General features: G+C 35.7%; 2 protein-coding genes across 2 annotated transcripts; one reads left to right on the top strand and one right to left on the bottom strand.

Moving 5' to 3' along the window:
• Positions 1–1160: 1160 nt before the first annotated feature.
• Positions 1161–4203, bottom strand: LOC120631067. The gene is made up of 2 exons (XM_039900483.1): positions 3778–4203; positions 1161–2492 (listed from the first exon to the last, which is right to left on the bottom strand). The coding sequence occupies exons 1-2, from the start codon at positions 4019–4021 to the stop codon at positions 1789–1791; spliced, it is 948 nt and encodes a 315-aa protein (XP_039756417.1). The 5' UTR covers positions 4022–4203; the 3' UTR covers positions 1161–1788.
• LOC120631066 (protein ALP1-like) lies at positions 1311–3782 on the top strand. Its single transcript, XM_039900482.1, has 2 exons — positions 1311–1648; positions 2733–3782. Exons 1-2 carry the CDS (start codon positions 1338–1340, stop codon positions 3628–3630), a joined length of 1209 nt encoding a protein of 402 aa, XP_039756416.1. The 5' UTR covers positions 1311–1337; the 3' UTR covers positions 3631–3782.
• Positions 4204–18695: the final 14492 nt, after the last annotated feature.

Below are 18695 nucleotides of genomic sequence, written 5' to 3'. Positions count from 1 at the left end.
TGATAATTAGTGTTGCCCAAATTCAGTCTTGGTCTTGCAGTCTTGGTCTTGTTCTTGCGTTTTTGCAAGACCAAGACCAAGAACAAGACCGCGTATTTTTAGCAAGACCAAGACCAAGACTGACCGTGCAAGACTTGAGCAAGAACAAGACATAGCCTGCAAGACTCTTGCGTCTTGCAGCTAGGACTTAGCGCTATTTCACGGAGTAGTTAGGTGTAACAGTTCGGTGTATAGGTAGGTAGGTACGCTTAGGAATTCTATGAGACGCAAAAAACTATATAGAAGAATATGAAAAACTGGACCTATGCGCATTACGACTAATACCATAAACATAGCGAATAAAAAAATATCTATTAAAATCAAACTGAGTGCATGCATAGTTATGTTTTAACCATCGGCACTTTGATAATGCGGCATCAAAGGTTTTGTACTTACTTCTCAAAGAAATTTGCCGCTTTTCGGAAGTACATGGTTATGATACACGCGCCGGCGGCTTCTTTTGAAATCTAAAACAATCGTTGCCGCCGCGCCGAAATCATAACATTTGACACTATTCATGCAAAATAATTTCGAATTTTAAGAGTACCTACAGGTGTTCCAAAGAATAAATAAGTTTCAGAGTGCTTAGAATGAAAATGAATACATTATACTGATCACGCAAGTAGTATTATGATTAGGATAAAATGGTGAGGATAGGTAGTAGATGTCATAATAATTCATTCTAGTAAGTAATTATAATATTGATTACTTATATGGTTTTAAACTAATTACTTAGGTACTATTATTGTACATTTGGTCATTATATTTCTTAAGTTTTTACAAGAAAAAATAGCAAAAAAGTGTTCGAATATCTCTGAGAGAGATGATGAGAGTAAGTATTTACTAGCTGTGCCCGCGACTTCGTCCACGAGGAATAGTAACTTTGGAGGTATAGTGACGTTCAGGATTTATTTATTTATTTTAAAACTTCTGTCATCAAACATACAAACGAACTCTTCAGCTTTATAATATTAGTATAGATGCACGCCAAAACATTCACTTATATGTAAAGAATAGTGATTGGCACTAATTCTTTACATATATTTTATTCACGGGTCGCGTCTGTACAAGTAGGTAATATTTAGGGCCATCGCCCACGGCGACTTTTTGTAGCGATACAGTAGCGATGCTGTCGCGTGTCCGCATCGATACAGTCGCGAAACGGTCGCTAGCTGTGTGCCCTCGCCCACGGTCTTAGATTCAGTCGCGAAGCAAACGCGATACTGTCGCGCTTCTGTCTCGATGCAAACGCGATTCAGTAACAGCACAAAAATACCTGCGATCGCTACAGTTGCAAGATGGACTCCGTTGAGGCAACATTAGTCACGTTGTCTTTGGTGCTGCTTTTACGTAAGCAGCCGAAGCGCAGGCAACGAAAGCAGCGTCAATATTGGATGCACCCATTTAATAAAGAGAGATTACTCAGTGGACATCATGTAACAACGTTTAAAATACTAAAATCCTATGATCTCAAATTCAGAAGTTGTTATAGAATGTCATATTCGACGTTTTGTGAATTGCTTTCCATTGTAAAACCAGAGTTGACACGCAGAAATACAGTGATGAGACAATGTATATCAGCTGAAGAACGACTAACAATAACTTTAAGGTAAGAAAAACCAAATTTTATGTTAATTATCTTTTAATAGTTTTTGCACATTTTTAATCACAACTTAAAAAAATAATTATTATAATTCAATATTAATCATACTTAAACTTAATTAAGGTTTTAATTTCTTACTTTTTACTTTACGGCGAATATAGGTTTGTGATAATAGAATCTTGTGTAGAATCATCATTACTGTAATTATATTCATTATCATTATCATTATGTTGCAATGAACTACCTGCAGTATTGACATTGGCACCAGCAGGCGTTGGCGCCGAGTGGTAGCTATTTATTAGTTGCGACACACTACTTTCATTGCTTGTACGAGCAGGAGTTGTGTCGTAGCTTTGGTATCCAGACTGATATCCATAGTGACTGGTGTATGCAGACGTTTGTGCCATATTGTTATATTTGCGAAGCAAATTTATCATTTCAGCTTTCGCATCGAGTTTATATTCTTCTTTTATGGAATTAAAATGTGGAAAAAGTGAAAGTAAAAAATGTTGATCTGGATGTTGAATGGCGGGCGTGGCTTTGTTCAATTTCTCAGTTAGAATTTCGTATAATTTGTTTTGTGCATCATCAACGCCATCACTTGTTTTAAGCTTCTTTGATTTTGGAATAACAAAAGATTCCAAACAGCCTTCGGAGTCGTTTTCCTCAGTAACTGTAGGTCGACTTGGTGGTCTGATTTCGGTCAAAGGTTGTAAAAATGACAATAATTTATAGTAAACATATTGTTTTCTGGGTTTAGCCCCGGACCCACTGGGACAATTTTTTTCTTTCAGCCGTTCTCTGTTAAAGCAATCTTTTAAACTTTTCCATTTTTTCTGGAGTTCAATAGCTGAAAAAAGATATACAAATTTATTATTGTTATGCAATTGAAAAATTAATGCAAATGGAGCTAGAACCTTACGACCTTGGCATCCCTATTTAGCTCGGATCATCTTGACTCGGAGAGTTAAAATGAATATCACCCTTAAATTGCCTACCCCGACAAGGATTACAGGTTTACAGGCGTGATTTATATATTTGTAGGTATGTATTTTTTATTACTTTATTTTCTTTTTTCCTTTTTTTACAGGTACTTAGCAACTGGATGTAATTTCACAGATCTTCATTTGGACTTTAAATGTGGACATACTACTGCACGTACGATTGTAAAGGAAACTGTGGAAGTAATATGGAAAAAAGTAAAAGACATCTCCATGCCAGAGCCAACAGAAGAATTACATTTAGAAACCGCTGAAGGATTTATGAAACATGCTAATTTTCCTAACTTAATTGGAGCAATAGATGGAAAACATATAAGAATTATAAAACCATGTCATACCGGCTCAGAATATTACAATTACAAACATTTTTTTTCCATCGTTTTGTTAGCAATATGTGACGCTAATTACAATTTCATAGATATAGATGTCGGATGTTATGGAAAGAGCTCAGATTCAACAATACATGACAGCAGCGAATGGGTAAAAAAGTTACGACAAGGAAATTATAATTTACCTCAACCAAGACCTATATCTAACAATGGAATACCTATACCGTTTTCGTTTATTGGCGACGAAGGATTTGCTTTATCACAACACTTGCAAAGACCATACGCTGGTAAACATTTACCACGAAAGAAGAGAATATATAATTACCGTTTGACGCGCGCAAGGCGTTATATTGAATGTACGTTTGGTATATTGAGTAACAAATTTAAAATTTTCAACCGGCCCATAAACGTTAATGTAGATTTTGCTACGAATATTGTTAAAGCGTGTTGCGTATTGCACAATTTTATACGTAAGCGAGATGGGTACAAGTTTGATCACACTTTGAGTATAGTCGGATTCCAAGATCCACCTGCCAGTGATAATTTACTTTTAATTGGAAGACGAAGATCAGAACTAAGTGGTACTGCAATCCGAAACATATATACTGACTATTTCACCGGTGTAGGTTCTGTACCGTGGCAAGATTCAAAAATTTGAAATAATTTCACCTAAAATAGCTATAAGTAACTAGAAAGGGCTGTAAACGTAACTTAATTCACTTATTCTGGAACATCTATATCTCATTAATTCTCACCACTCATCTACATTTATAATGATAAAATTTAATAAAGTTAAATAACTTACCACAAGCATTCTTTTCTTTATTTGTTTTTTCTCCAAATTCTGAATCAAATATTTCATTTATCTCTTCCCATGCCTTTCTTTTTGCAATCTTATTCGAATACTCAGGAAGACGCGAGTCCCATATTACAGGACGGTTCTGAATTGCCATAATAAATGATTCAGTGTCGAACGACTCCATTTTACGCATGTGACGGACAACAGCACTCTCGACCTGTCTGTGTTGCACTGATGCTCGGTTCTCCATTCACGCACCGCCCTCCCTCCGTTCTTCCCCCGATGTCGTCCGACACGGTCGCGCGTTTGCATCGATACAGTCGCGATGCAGTAGCGCGTTGCAAATGCGACTAACACGCGTTAGTAGTGATGCTGGCGTGCGTTTAGTAAATGCGCGACAGCATCGCTACAAAAAGTCGCCGTGGGCGAGGGCTCTTAGTGTGTGTTTGTACGCCGCACGCGGCATCGTTCGATTTGCGGCGGCATCCTTTTCATAGAGCCGGCACGTGGCGAGGCGGCGCGGTAAAAAGCAAGGAAACGTACTATAAATGAAGGAGTTATTTTAATTCCAGTCATTTCCAATTGAGCTGTGCTTCGATTCTAACTTAATAATTGTTTTTACTAATTCTCGTTGTTTTCTAAAAACGTATCACGTGTACAATTTAATATGAGTGACGAAGATTCAAATTATTCTAGTCCGAGTAACGAGAGTTTGAGTCACAGATCTAAAAGACCCAAAAGCAAATTTGAGGAGTTTTTCGAAATAATTCATGCATCCCAAACTGCCTTGTGTAAATTGTGCCAACATAAAAAGATTGAAATAAAAATGAAAAACAGAAACACTTCAGGCTTAAGGAAACATCTAATGTCTTTCCACAAAAAGGAATCAGAAATATTTCTTCCTGTTAAACCAAAATTAAGTGGAGATATCACAAGCTTTTTAGTAACCGCTGGAAGAAGTGGACAGGTAAGAATATTTTTTTAACAGTTAAAAGAATTTTAACTCCGCGTAGCTATTCATGCGATACTTGCAAAAACGCCATTAACTTACGTAAGTATTTTTGAGTTAGTGGTGTTTTCATCTAGGGGTGCGACATATTAAGTATGTAATTATCGTCTTAAATATTTTTTATAAACACCCATATTTTCATTTAATCGGCCAGTAACAACTAAGTACTTTATTTTGGTAAATTACAGTACAGTGCAACCTTAATATAACAAATATCAATTTAACGATTTTCTCGATTTAACAACAACAAACCTCCTCCTCTTATACGCTCAAACCTAGTATGTTTTAAATAATAACACAAGATTTATTGTTTTGTTTCAGTCGGAAAACAGCAGTGACAACATCACGACAGCTACAGTTGATTGGGTGGTGAAAAAATATCTTCCCTTCTCATTTTTCGATGACGAAGCTACACAAGTATATTTTCGACGTATTTGCCCTAATATGGTGTTTCCTAAAAGGTCTACACTTAGAAGGAAAGTCAAAGAGCGATTTGAAGAGCTCCAATTGAATCTCAAGGAACGACTTCAACCATTATCATCTAAAATGTCGTTTACCATTGATGGGTGGACGTCAATTGCTGGTAGGAGTTACTACGGGGTTACTATTCATTATATAGACAACGAATGGAAGTATCGATCTGTAGTTCTTGATTTTATACCATCACGCGGTCGACATACTGGGGAAGATATTGCAACGATTTTCCATAAATGTTTATTGGAATATGGCATAATTGATAAAATACAAGGTATCACGGTCGACAACGCAACTGCAAATACCAAATTTATGTATGAACTGGGCAAACAGCTGCCGCCACACTTTGATTCAGACAATCAACATTTCCGGTGCTTTGCTCACATTTTAAACCTTGGTGTACAAGATTTATTAAAGACCTTAGCATTACACTGTGAGTCTGACACTAACGCGCAAGATCAGCAGTACGAAGACTATGCAGACGAAACTGAGGATGAGGAAGATGAAGAATCTGCACCAAATATTGCTGACTCGCGTACATCTGTAACAAAGTTACGCAGTATTTCCAGTAAAATAAAAAGAAGTGAGATAGTGAAGAAGAAGTTTCAGTCTGCTTGTGAAGCAGCTGGCGTGCCATCAAATCTAAATGCCATTCTTGACTGTCCAACGAGATGGAATTCCACACATGATATGATTGGATTTGGTTTAAAAGTGAGAGCGGGCATTGACATATTGTGCAGTTCTGTCACCGAATTGAATGATTTTCAAATCACAGCTAATGAATGGCAGGTACTCGAAAAATTACATAAATTTCTAATAAACTTTAAACTTTTAAGTACAAAACTTGGTGGAGACAAATATGTTACGTTACCGCTAGTCATTGTATCATTTAATCTCTTGCTAGATAAAATTGAATCCATGGTAAAACAGTTAGATGAGAAACCTAATCGATCTGAAGTGGATGAAAGGCTCATTCTAGCTTTCCAAGCAGCTCGAGACAAAATGCTTAAACATTACAAGAAGAGCAACTGGATTTATTGTACTTCTTTAATTTTAGACCCAAGGCATAAGGCTCAGACTTTTGACCTGACAATGTGGGGGAAGCAACTTAAAACAGAAAGTCTGCGCAAGTTCAATGAACTTTATGAAGAATATAAAAGTCTACACTCACTGAACAAATCTCTGGAATTACCAGAAAAAGACAATAAAGTATGTGATGAAGATGAAGACGTAATAGACTTTGATAAACTCTATGAATGTCCCTCGACGTCATCTGGATCTTGTCTTCAAGGCTTAGTGATAGACGAGTTGGAGGAGTACCTGAGAAAACCAAGAACTGCCAGCTCGGAAGACATTTTAGATTGGTGGAGGACGCATGAGACAGAGTATCCGATTTTATCGAAAATGGCCCGTGATTTTCTCTCAATACCTGCAACTTCAGTACCTGCTGAGAGGTTATTTTCTAAAGCATCATTAGTAATTAGAAAACATAGAAATAGGTTAAGTGATGAGTCAGCCAGATGGTTACTTTGTATTAATTCTTGGTCAAAAGAATTGATATAAAGTATCATAACCTAATGATAAAGCTGTTGATTTGTGTTGTATTTTATTTTTTATTCAAATAAATGATGAATCGTAAAACTCTTTTATTAAATTTCTTATAAGTTGAGGGTTCAATCTCTTTCTAGACAGATAAGTATTGTTCTTTAAAATACAGTCAAGTTATTGTAATTAATTTGTTTTTTTACATGTTTTAGCAAATGTAAGCTTATAAATCATAAATGTTTATTAAGAAACAGTTACTTCCATGGAAAACGACATATAGGTCAGTTGATTTTTCGAATTTCTTATCAAATCTTCAGTTATTTATTAATCTGCTTGATCTTTACTATGGCTATGTTAATTCAAGCTCACAATGTTCCAATTCTAATACGTTTTTCTAAGATTTAAAGTAAACTTTAATAAATAGTAATAGACTAATAGGTAATTGCAAGACTTGCAAGACTCTTGCTGCAAGACCAAGACCAAGACCAAGACTGGGAGCGCAAGACCAAAACCAAGACCAAGACCAGGTGTATTGGCGCAAGACCAAGACCAAGACTGGCTAAGTCTCGTCTTGTTCTTGCATTTGGGCAACACTATTGATAATGCGTTTTAATAACACTTTCAATGTATATTATACCTTTTTTCTACTGTTAGGGTCGTTTACTTTGCAAACGATAACATTTTTGTAAAGATTTTTATTTAGTTACGCCAAAGAAGTATAACTTATAAAGCATGTACATATTTTTTTATACGAGTCTGCAGAGAGGGAATATTATTTACCGTTACCTGTAGAACAATTTTAAGAAGTCTGCTGTCTAAGTTACTTACTGACCTAACCAGATTTGCAGAGTTTACGTACCAGATAACCCTCGGGCAATATCGGAGTCCGGTCAGCAGTCTATACCTACCATAATACAATCAAGTGATTGTGCAACTAAGATGCAAGCTGTGTAATCTTGAAACAGGGTTTCGATCCATTTTGGTCGGTACTACCTAATCTTCTATGGGGAAACTTGCTTCTGAACAGTCCGTGGCGGTTAGTTAATCCTATACCTACAACAGGTTAGTACCTACCCAATCGTATATATTAGACTTTATTATCTTTATCTACCTATCCTATATCTAATATAATAAATGCGGAAGTGTGTACCATGTATACTCAGCTCCACCACTGCGTGACTGCACTGAACATTACGAAATTTTACAGAAATCTAGATACCTTGCTTTCTGGAAACGGACATAGAATAGATGGATGGATTAAAGATGAACACTTTAGTGCACACAAATTCGTCAGAAACAACACAAATAAGATATAATAATTAATTTATACGAACATTAGTATGCAAAGGCAGTCTTATTGCTACAGAAATCTTTTCCAAACAGCCGCTGAGGAAAGTTATCTAAGATCATAACGGGTAGCGGTTAGGATACTTTTATCCTGATAAAATTAAAGGTTCCTGCATGATTAACTACTATAAATTAAACATAAATTATAAACTAATATAAAAAAAAATATGCAGCGATTTCGCGGCCAACAGCTAGTGATATTATACTGGCTACAGTTTAAGCCTTTATTACTTTATTGTTCGTTTGCTTTTAGGCATCTATGTTCACTCAATCATTTACCTATCATTTTTCATTCAGCATAAAAAATGGAAAACTAAACGCAACCATTAATGTTTTTTACGACTGATATAGTAAACCGCGCCCCTCTGACACTTTATGTAGGATTCTTCTTAAACACAAAACTATTTAAATTTTTACCAATGAATAGTAGACATAGGACAGATGAATTGGCGCTTGGAACGAGGAACCGCTTCGCTGACACTCGATATAAGATACTTCTTATTTCATTTTCACCAACAAATAGTGGACATTGGAGAGATGAATTAGGTCTCTATTGAACGAGGAAAAAAAAGTTGCTGTTTATATTACGACCGCGTTTGTGTCAGTTTTCCGTCGGAATCGTTTATTTTCTCAGTCTATAAAGTAATGTTGGTGTGTTACTTAGGCCTACCTACGTGCACGATGTAAACTTATACGATGCTAAATTTCGTCACGATCTGTTTTGAATGAGTTACTGTAAATCATATAAATCACAGGAGCTGTTGATGTTCAACGTTATAAAAATACAGTGTACAGCAGCTTATTAATTGTTCCTTCTAAAATTTCACTCAACACAGTAGGTAATTTAAACCACTCTCAATTTGCACAAGCTCTTTAAAAGCTGGTGTCACTGGAGCCTGTTAACATTTTTTTTTTATTTTTGCACTTCCCGGAGTGGAAACCATTGCGAACGACCTTTTTAAATTAAAAAGTTAGTTTTGTCCGCAATTAGAAATGCTGGGTGAATTTTAATATTTAATTTCTTATACCTACTTTGAATATAAATTACTACATTTCGTCAAAAGTTTTGTTATAAGAATCTAAATGAGCGACGAAAAAACTGGAATTAAGACTGTTTGCCAAGTTTCATGCTCATTAATTATTATCCTTAAGATTTTATGAAATGATATAGTTCTATAACCTATATAAGTTTGACGCAAAGTTTTTTATTGAACGGTATGGTACTTTCGTCTTCTAACCGGAACAGAATGTTTTAGTTCTATATAAGTGTTACGAAGTGATGGTAGCCTTGTAGTAAAAGCCTCGGTCTCCCTTGCGGGGGACGGAGTTCTATCCCCGGCACGTACCTCGAAGTCTTCGAAGTGAAGTTGCATGCGTAAATTTAAAACAAATAATTTATTATAATTTTTTTTTACGTTCTTTACAATTTCTTTACATAAATAAATACAACACTATTGAAAAATTTATAGAAAAAAACATCAACTTTTACACTTTTGAATGCCAAAGCAACCGGCGGTCAAGGCTCCAGAGTGTGGAACTTGCTTTGTTGTTATTTGACGGCCGATTGGCGCATTCAGTAGCGACCCTGCTTTCTGAGTCCAAGGCCGTGAGTTGGATTCCCACAACTGGAAAATGTTTGTGTGATGAAATGAGTTTTCAGTGTCTGAGTGTTTAAATATATATTATAAGTATATTATTAATAGTAGTAGTATTTATTTATATTATTATTCATTAAAATATTCATCAGTCATCTTAATACCTTTAACACAAGCTATGCTTACTTTGAGGTTGGATGGCGATTTTTGTATGGTCGTAGTATATTTATATTTATTATTATCAGAGCAGCTTTATTAAGTCTACACCACTTTCAAGTTTTACGCAGCATCGTACGATCGAACGATAAATCGTTTGATGGTACGTCTTTGTCATGATGGTAACTAGCCACGTTCGAAAACCAAACCAGAGAAAATTCAGAAATTCTAAAATCCAAGCTTGAATTTTAATTATTTTATAAAGAAGATATAAGGACGTTAATACATTTAATTCAATTTTCTGGCTCACCGATGGGGCAGGAGACTTAGCATACATAATAGAGAAATTCGGGAACGGAGTATGGATTTATGGAAATTTTGTCAAAGAAGCGGTGGAGTGACATGCCTTGCTTGATGGAAACAATTTGTATGGTAAGTAAGGGACAGGAAATGATACCACGCTTTTTTTACTAGAGAAGATTTTCAAAGCTTATAATAATTTTCCTTAATAACATTATAAACTCTTCGAGTTGAGAAATAGCTGCACTCCTTTCAGCCATTTGATAGTTTCTAAACTTCTACTACACCATCAAGAACGAGCGAGTGGCGCATGACGGCCGAGTGGCGCAGTGGGCAGCCACCCTGCTTTCTGAGTCCAAGGCCGTGGGTTCGATTCTCACAACTGGAATATGTTTGTCTGATGAACATGAATGTTTTTCAGTGTCTGGGTGTTTATCTGTATATTATACTTATTAATGTATATTATTCATAAAAATATTCAACTGTCGTCTTAGTACCCATAACACAAGCTACGCTTACTTTGGGACTAGATGGCGATGTGTGCATTGTCGTAGTACCTATATTTATTTAATAATTTAAGAAAATAACAAAAATGCTAATACAATGTAGCATGTGTTACAATGTAGCTAATACAAAACGTACAATTGGGCTCAGAGTCACTCAGTGGGCAATGTGTCTATGGGGTATCTCTACGTGACAAACTCAAAAATGAAGATACCGGTAAAAGAACCCGAGTTACCGATATAGCTCAATGAATCGACGTTTGGGGTCCAAAGGTGTTGGAGTTGCGACCCCGCACTGAATAGCGCCGTGTTGGCATACACCCACCAGGCGCACAGACAACATAAAGTCGAGTCGTGGAGAGTCTCTGCATACAAGCGGCGCCAACCGTAGTGAGTAGGAATCCCTAAAATACCTATGTCCAGCTGTGGACTTTCCTTTTATAGTAAATAGAAGGCTCATCATCATGGTCTATAAAAAGAGCAACACTTCACAGGGCATGCAAGGAGCATGCCTGCAACCAGTGGCGTGCATAGAAGGTATGCACAGGGTATGCAGATAATTTAAAATGAAGAAAGTCTCCAGTACAAGTTATATATACTTTAGGGAAGGCTTTTTATAACTCATACAATGCCTATCCTTAAGTATTTCATAACTCTTACTCGAGATTTTCTTCATTTTATATCAGTTAGTGGAAAATGTTTGTTTGATGAACATGAATGTTTTTTAGTTTCTGGGTGTTTATCCGTCTATTATAAGAATTTATGTGTAATGTGTTTTCATAAAAATATTCATCAGCTATTTAAGTACCCATAACACCAGCTACGCTTACTTTGAGGCTAGATGGCGGTGTGTATATTGTCGTAGTTGTAGGGGTCAGGGCAAGTGAAAACACAGGATTTCTTTATGTGACTTGGCTGGCGGAACGTGTGTAGCGGTTGGCGAAATTTAAAACGATGCGGCTGCTGTCGGGTGCGGTGAATGTCTCCAATTTGAATCGCCGCGGTTGTCAGAATGACGGTTTGTTACCCCCGCCACCTACGTTCCGTTTTTTGCACATTATTTATTTAAAAACCATAGACAAAATATAAAAAATTTTATTAGAGCAAAATATAAAAAAATCTGCATACCCTGTGCATACCCTCTATGCACGCCACTGCCTGCAACATATCGCCCTGTGAACATCAATTTAAAGCGCAGGTGTTAAGCCTCATGTCCATGTAATTACACCGGCAACCACGCCCTTCAGACCGGAACGCAGCTGCTGCTGCTTAGCGGAAGAAATAAGTATGGCGATAGTACTTCCTCAGACGAGCTTTGGCACAAAAAGTTCTACTACTACTAAAACAACTACTACGGACTAGCTATGGTTGTGATGTGTATAAACTACCAATTGACATCTTGGAGATGTCTCATAAAAAGTTCAAAGTTTTATTAAACGCAAGCTTGTAGAAAAGCCCTATTATAGTATAAAGGACTACGTAAAAAAGCTTGGGTGTAAATTATTGCTCTAACCAGGTTGCTCTTCTAATAATTTAAAATTACATTGTGAGATGGCGATAACAAAAAAAAAAAAAAAACACCCGGCTAAGTTTGTTGTGGGCTTCTTCTTAGACCGGGACGCGTTTGGAACTCTCGTAGCTTTAGTTTTAAGTTTACGAATGTGGTTATCGCCATCATCTCACTACCGTGTAATTCTTATGTACGCATCAAAAGTGCCACCTGTCGGCCTACTTGAATAAAGATATTTTTGACTTTGACTTTGCGTAGTCCTTTATACTATAATAGGACTTTTCTATAAGCTTACGTTTAATACAAACTTTGAACTTATTAAGAGACATCTCCAAGATGTCAATTGGTAGTTTATTGTAGAATTGTATGCAATTTCCTTTAAACGAATTATGAATTTTATGTAACCTAGTATATTGCACTGTAAGTTTATTCTTACTTCTAATGTTTAAATTATTGCAGTCACATTTTTTCTTAAATTTAGAAATGTTTTTATGGACGTACATTAAATTTTCAAATATGTACTGACTATACACTGTCATTATTTTAAAATCTTTAAATTTATCTCTCAATGACTCTCTCGGACCCATTTTGTAGATAGAACGAACAGCCCTCTTCTGCAGCACGAAAATAGTGCTAATATCAGCAGCATTACCCCAAAGTAAAATTCCATATGACATAATGCTGTGAAAGTAACTAAAATATACCAGTCTAGCAGTTTCTACGTCGGTCATATGGCGTATCTTCTTTACCGCATAGGCAGCAGAACTAAGCCTGTTCGATAAATTATTTACATGAGGGCCCCATTGAAGTTTAGAATCTAACGTTATTCCTAGAAAAACTGTCGTATCCTCCAGTTTCAGTTCCTCATTATTAAGTAGTACAGTGGTTTTCACGTGTTTAACATTAGGTAAAGTGAATTTTATACACTTGGTTTTTTTTCCGTTAAGAACCAAATTATTAGCTTCAAACCACTGTACCACTTTAGCGAGAGAGTTGTTTACGTCGTCAAAAGCTAGTTCACGTCGATTTATTTTAAAAGTCAGTGATGTATCATCGGCAAACAGAACTATCCCGTGTTTATCCTTGGCAAGGTAAGGAAGGTCATTAATGTAAATAAGGAACAGAAATGGTCCTAATATAGACCCCTGTGGGACACCTATTTTCATAACTGATCCATTAGACCGTTTTCCATTCACGTCGACTTTCTGAATTCTATCGCGTAGATAGTTACTCATTAAGTCTAGAGCTACACCCTGAATTCCATAGTGGTGTAGTTTCCTAACTAACGTTTCGTGTTGAACACAATCAAACGCCTTAGATAAGTCACAGAACACACCAAGTGCATCACGTGACTCCTCCCAGGCTTCAAATATGTTTTGTATTAGCTCAACACCTGCGTCGATTGTTGAGCGACCCCGTGTGAAACCAAATTGCTTAATATGAAGTAAATTGTACTTATGAAAATGGTAAAGTAATTGATTTAAAATGAGTTTTTCAAAGATTTTACTGAAAGTGGGTAGTACGGATACTGGTCTAAAGTTAGTGGGGTCAGAAGTACTACCCGATTTAAACAATGGAACTATTTTACTAAGTTTCATTAAGTCAGGAAACACACCACAATCTATACAATTATTAAATATTAAGGCTAAATCGGGTGCAACAATATCAATTAATGATTTGACAACGTTTACGGAAATGCCCCACAGATCATTTGTTTTTTTATTAATTAATAATTTAAAGGCTTTAATAACGTCAGAGCCACTAACATGCGTGAATTTAAAATAATGGTTACACTCAGGCACATTTTCCTTTAATAGAGAGAGAGCCATATCTGGTGAAGAGTTTAATGATTCTGTTGTGGAGACGGGAATGTTGGTAAAGAAGGTTTCAAAAGCAGTAGCCACCTCGAAATCTGTTGTTAAGGCTTTATTATCTACATTAAGTTTAAAATTAATATTTGGTGGTGTTACTCTTCCCGTCTCCTCATTAATTATGTTCCAAGTAGTTTTGATTGCATTGCTGCTATTTTTAATTTTATTTTTGATGTATCGCGTCTTTTCTAAGTGGCAAGCGCGTTTAAAATTCTTGGAAAACAATTTAACATAATCCCCAAACTTATCACCAGTGTTAAATTGACGTTCAGCATACAATTCGTACAGCTTTTGCCTATTTTTATGAAGTTCAACTGTCGCCCACTCACTAAAATTTAATGTATCAGTAATCACAACCGACTTACTAGTAAATATCGAATGAAATAGTCTATTAAAGGTATTGAAAAAGGAGCTGTACATTGCATTTGGAGTCGCCCCTGAGGGTAGGAATGGGAGGTCATTTACTAGGCTATATCTCATTTTCTCTATGCGGTTGGATGTTACAGGAACAAAGGTTATTTTACGTTTAGAAACATTTTTCTTCACATTTTCAAATTGAATAATTTGACCACAATGATCAGAGTCTAATTTACTAATAATATTTTTGCTTATAGGAATTATATTTGTAAAGATGTTATCCAAACAGGTGGCGCTAGTAGCAGTTATTATTGTGGGCTCCATGAACATATTTGATAGATTGTAAGTTTTAAATAAATTCAATAACTTGATACTTAAAGAGTTATTTTCTAAAATGTTTACATTAAAATCTCCGCATATTATTAACTTTTTATTACACTTTGATATTTTAAATAACACTTCATCCATTACCTTTTCAAAAAGTTCAAAGTTTGACAAGGGTGGCCTATAAACAGTAACAATTATAAATTGCTCTAGTTAGAGTCTAGCTAGAGTTGAACGGACAATAGTGTCCGTTCAACAGAAAGGCTAACAATATCGTTTCTGTTTTTAAATTTTAAATTTTTATTTAATTAAATTAAAGAGCCTCCATGAATCGCTGTAACCCTGGTGAACGAACTACCAACCTGGTGGTTACCAAAATTAAACAAATATTCATGGGTCTTCAACCAGTGCTCAGTTATACATAAAATGCTAATGTTAAAATCATTTAAAAATAATTCAATCTCTAAGTCTTTTCCTCTAATACATTGAATATTTTGGTGAACCAAGTTGATATAATTAGAATTAGATTTTTTATTATATTTTTGGTTTAATAGTACATTGTGCGACCCCTTACTATAATTTTTTTCATATATGCCTGAGGGAGACTCAGTTGTCTGCTTTTCTAAGCAAGAGAAAGCCTCTGTTGTCTCCTTAACTAGTTTAAACTAAAATGACTTGGAATAATTTCCAAGGTTTTCATGTGAAAACTATTACACTGCTCAATAAAAGCAGCTGGTTTAGCCAAGTTCTTGGCTGTTATGGTAAAAAAATACGATAGCGAAACAGCTATCTGTTGTTTAAAATAGTGTGATAGGTAATATCTATCTCGGTACAAATTATAAGTAGGATTAGCACATTTGCTAAAGTCTATAACATGAAATTTCTTATTATATGTACATAAATTGTACAAAGTCATATTTAAATTATACCTAATAGTATTTTCTTGGTGTGGCAAGTTATGAAAATAAGGAAATGTGTATAATACAATACTATTTACATTTAATGTATTTAAAGAATCAATAAGTTTAATCAGCTCAGGTTTGTTAACATTCCCTCTATTTCCCATTATGATAATTAAATTAGTTTTACAGTCAAACATATTCCTATTTCTACAAATTGCAGCTACAATAGCTTTTAAATTTGAGTTGGGTAAACAGTAGTTCAAAACTGTGTGTCCATTCAACTGAGAGTTAAGATATAAGCCCATGTTACATCCAATTTCATCGCTGTACATAATTGTTTTTATTGAACTGCTACTATGAGCATTTGCTTCAATAAAGGAATTATTATTAATATTTATGTTTTGTGATTTTGAGTTACTTAACCTGACACACACCTTTCTCACATTAGAGGGTGATGACACTGATGACACAAACTGGGGATGACTGCCTATACTATCAAAACTATGGGTAGATAGTGAAGTTAATTTACCACTGGGTTGTTCTGTCTTATGCCATTCATCTGAAGTCTGTGTGTACTCAGATATCATTTGCCTTTGATACATATCAAACTTTACTGCCAGTGTACGTAAAGAAGTCTGTAATCTGGCTATTTGTGCTTCTAGGATTTGTGTGTCAGATTCATAACTTAATCTATTACTTTCTAACTGTGAACTATACATTTTAATTTCATTCAATAATTCTAAACGTTCTTTCTTTGGTTTCAGAGATTTAACAGAATTTTTATGTACTTTTAACAGTTTCTGTGTTTTTTTAATATATCGGTTAACTTTGATATACTTTTTTAGTTTCCTACTGCTGCAGGGATTGACTACTGTATCTGATTTGACTATCAATAAATTAGAGAAGTTGGTATTAGCAGTAGACATGTCAGCAGCAGCAGTAACCAACTGTGGGGCCCTATCAACTAATTCTTCATATAGGCTTTGAGTGTGTATTGCTGTTGTGTTATGGGCTGCATCTTCCAGTTCGGTGATCTGGTGGTGGGCATCACTTAGCTCCCGCTGCAGGGTAGTAATCTGGCTCAGAGCCTCCTCATACTCAGCACGGCACTCATCAAACCTATTTACTAATAACTGAAGTCTATCCCGCTCTTCTACAATGTCTACATACTTTATGTGCAAATCCGATAGTTCTAATTTTAGTCTATTATTATTCCCAAGGACTTCTAATAATTCCTTTTCGTTTTCGTCTCTTTCATTATTCAATTGGGTGCATAGCTCCTTGCTTGCCTTTAATTCTTTCAGGGCCAATTGTAATTTGGATTGCTCCTGGCGCGCTAAGGCTCTGCGGGTCATCATTTTGTAATTAATTAATTAATGAAACAAGGAGTAATCACCCAAAGAATGCGAAACTACATAAAGAAACTACATAATAAACATAATTAAATTTGGATAACTAATTAACTCATTATCGGGCTACCAAGTTTCACTCAACATTAAAATTTGAGATTTTTGTACAATTGAATCAATTAAATCACCGGACTGAGCCCGCAGGCTTTGACATTTAAAAGTCTACACTGTCAAACCTTAAAGCTAACTTCAGGGTGTAAGTTTTTTGGTGTCGGTGTGCGCGCGCATCCTAAAAATTAACTCTCATAATTTTTCCCCAACGCGCCAAAAGAAGTATAACTTCAAAAATAATTAAATGAAATCTGCATTTAAAACTACCCCTTAATCGATTAATACCACGTGCTTTGCTGTTAAACAGACTAAACAGTGGTAACTATTTAATATTTCATTAATATTTTGACGACCTCCTTGGCGCAGCGTTTAGCGCTTTGGTTTTAAGTTGGAGATCCCGGGGACCAAGCAGATGCAATTTGGGAATTTGATATTTCCAAATTTTCTCTACCCTGGTCGGGTGGGAGGCTCCGGCCGTGACTAGTTACCACACTGCCGACAAAGACGTGCCGCTGTGCCGCTACGATGTTTGGTAGAAACCTAATAGAGCCTAGAGGTATGGGTTAAATATAACTGCCATACTTCCTTACAGGTTAGCCCGCTACCATCTTAGACTGCATCACCAGGATAATTTGCAGTCCAGAACAAATTTTTATTTTAAATAGAAAAAAAACTATTTAATAAGTTTCACCACATATCAACGTAAACGACAGAAAAAAAACAATCCCTTCGTTAATTATTTAGAGATGAAGCCGACGTTGCCTGATAGTTAGATTGAATAAGATAAAAAGATACATTTCACTAACTCTCAGGGCGTACTGCCCGTTAGCTGTGTGATAATATCTTTCTTGAAGTTGGGTTCGGACCAAAATACTGCGGATGTCAAAAATTACTTTGCAATTTAAGATTTCGGCAGATCAACGGTGAAATTTGAACCTTATCCAGACGTAAAAAGGCCCAGTTGAGTTGGAAATAATAGCTGTGGTCGCAGCCTAGCTCTTAGTTTTATGGCCGGAATTTCCTCGCTACTTCCTTGTTCCTTCGTGGAACCAGAGCATATGTCCTACTAAATCTATGTAGAGCACATAAACAGTGACATTTCGGTTCCTGTACTATCCCGTTAAACGTGCCCATGAATATTGCCTTAGAAAAATACACAGCCCCTTTCCTTTATATAAGAGTCAACTAAACTAAACTCGTAATCCATACTAATATTATTAATGCGTAACGTAAATTTTTTGTTTGTTTGTTTTTCCTTACTTTACGCCGTTATTAAGCAACCAATCGAGAATCGAGAATCTAGAGTATTGGCCTAGAATTAGTTTAAAGTACAGAGAGCACGGAGGCTGTTTTTATCCCAGGAAAACAAACGGTTCAACGGGTCGGCAAAGGCTAGTTTGCTATATAAATTTATTTATTTCACATCTTGTTAGTACGGCAGGGGCACTTAAACGAACTAGATAGAACTACATAATTTATGGATAACTGTAATACGAAAGAATGACAGATGACATTAAACATTATAAAAGACATTATATTAATATAGTGTACTATAGTGATACTCTGCGAAC

The sequence above is a fragment of the Pararge aegeria genome, chromosome 17 (genome assembly GCF_905163445.1).
Source record: "Pararge aegeria chromosome 17, ilParAegt1.1, whole genome shotgun sequence".
NCBI classification, from domain to species: Eukaryota; Metazoa; Arthropoda; class Insecta; order Lepidoptera; family Nymphalidae; genus Pararge; species Pararge aegeria.
The sequence above is the reverse complement of the archived record's forward strand: the minus strand, read 5'-3'. Positions and strand labels throughout refer to the sequence as shown.

Coding starts and splice junctions, on each gene's coding strand:
- LOC120631066 (XM_039900482.1), top strand. CDS start 1,338: ATGGACTCCGTTGAGGCAACATTAGTCACGTTGTCTTTGGTGCTGCTT. Junction 1,649..2,732: donor CGACTAACAATAACTTTAAG/GTAAGAAAAACC, acceptor CTTTTTTTACAG/GTACTTAGCAACTGGATGTA.
- LOC120631067 (XM_039900483.1), bottom strand. CDS start 4,021: ATGGAGAACCGAGCATCAGTGCAACACAGACAGGTCGAGAGTGCTGTT. Junction 2,493..3,777: donor TAAAGAAAAGAATGCTTGTG/GTAAGTTATTTA, acceptor ATCTTTTTTCAG/CTATTGAACTCCAGAAAAAA.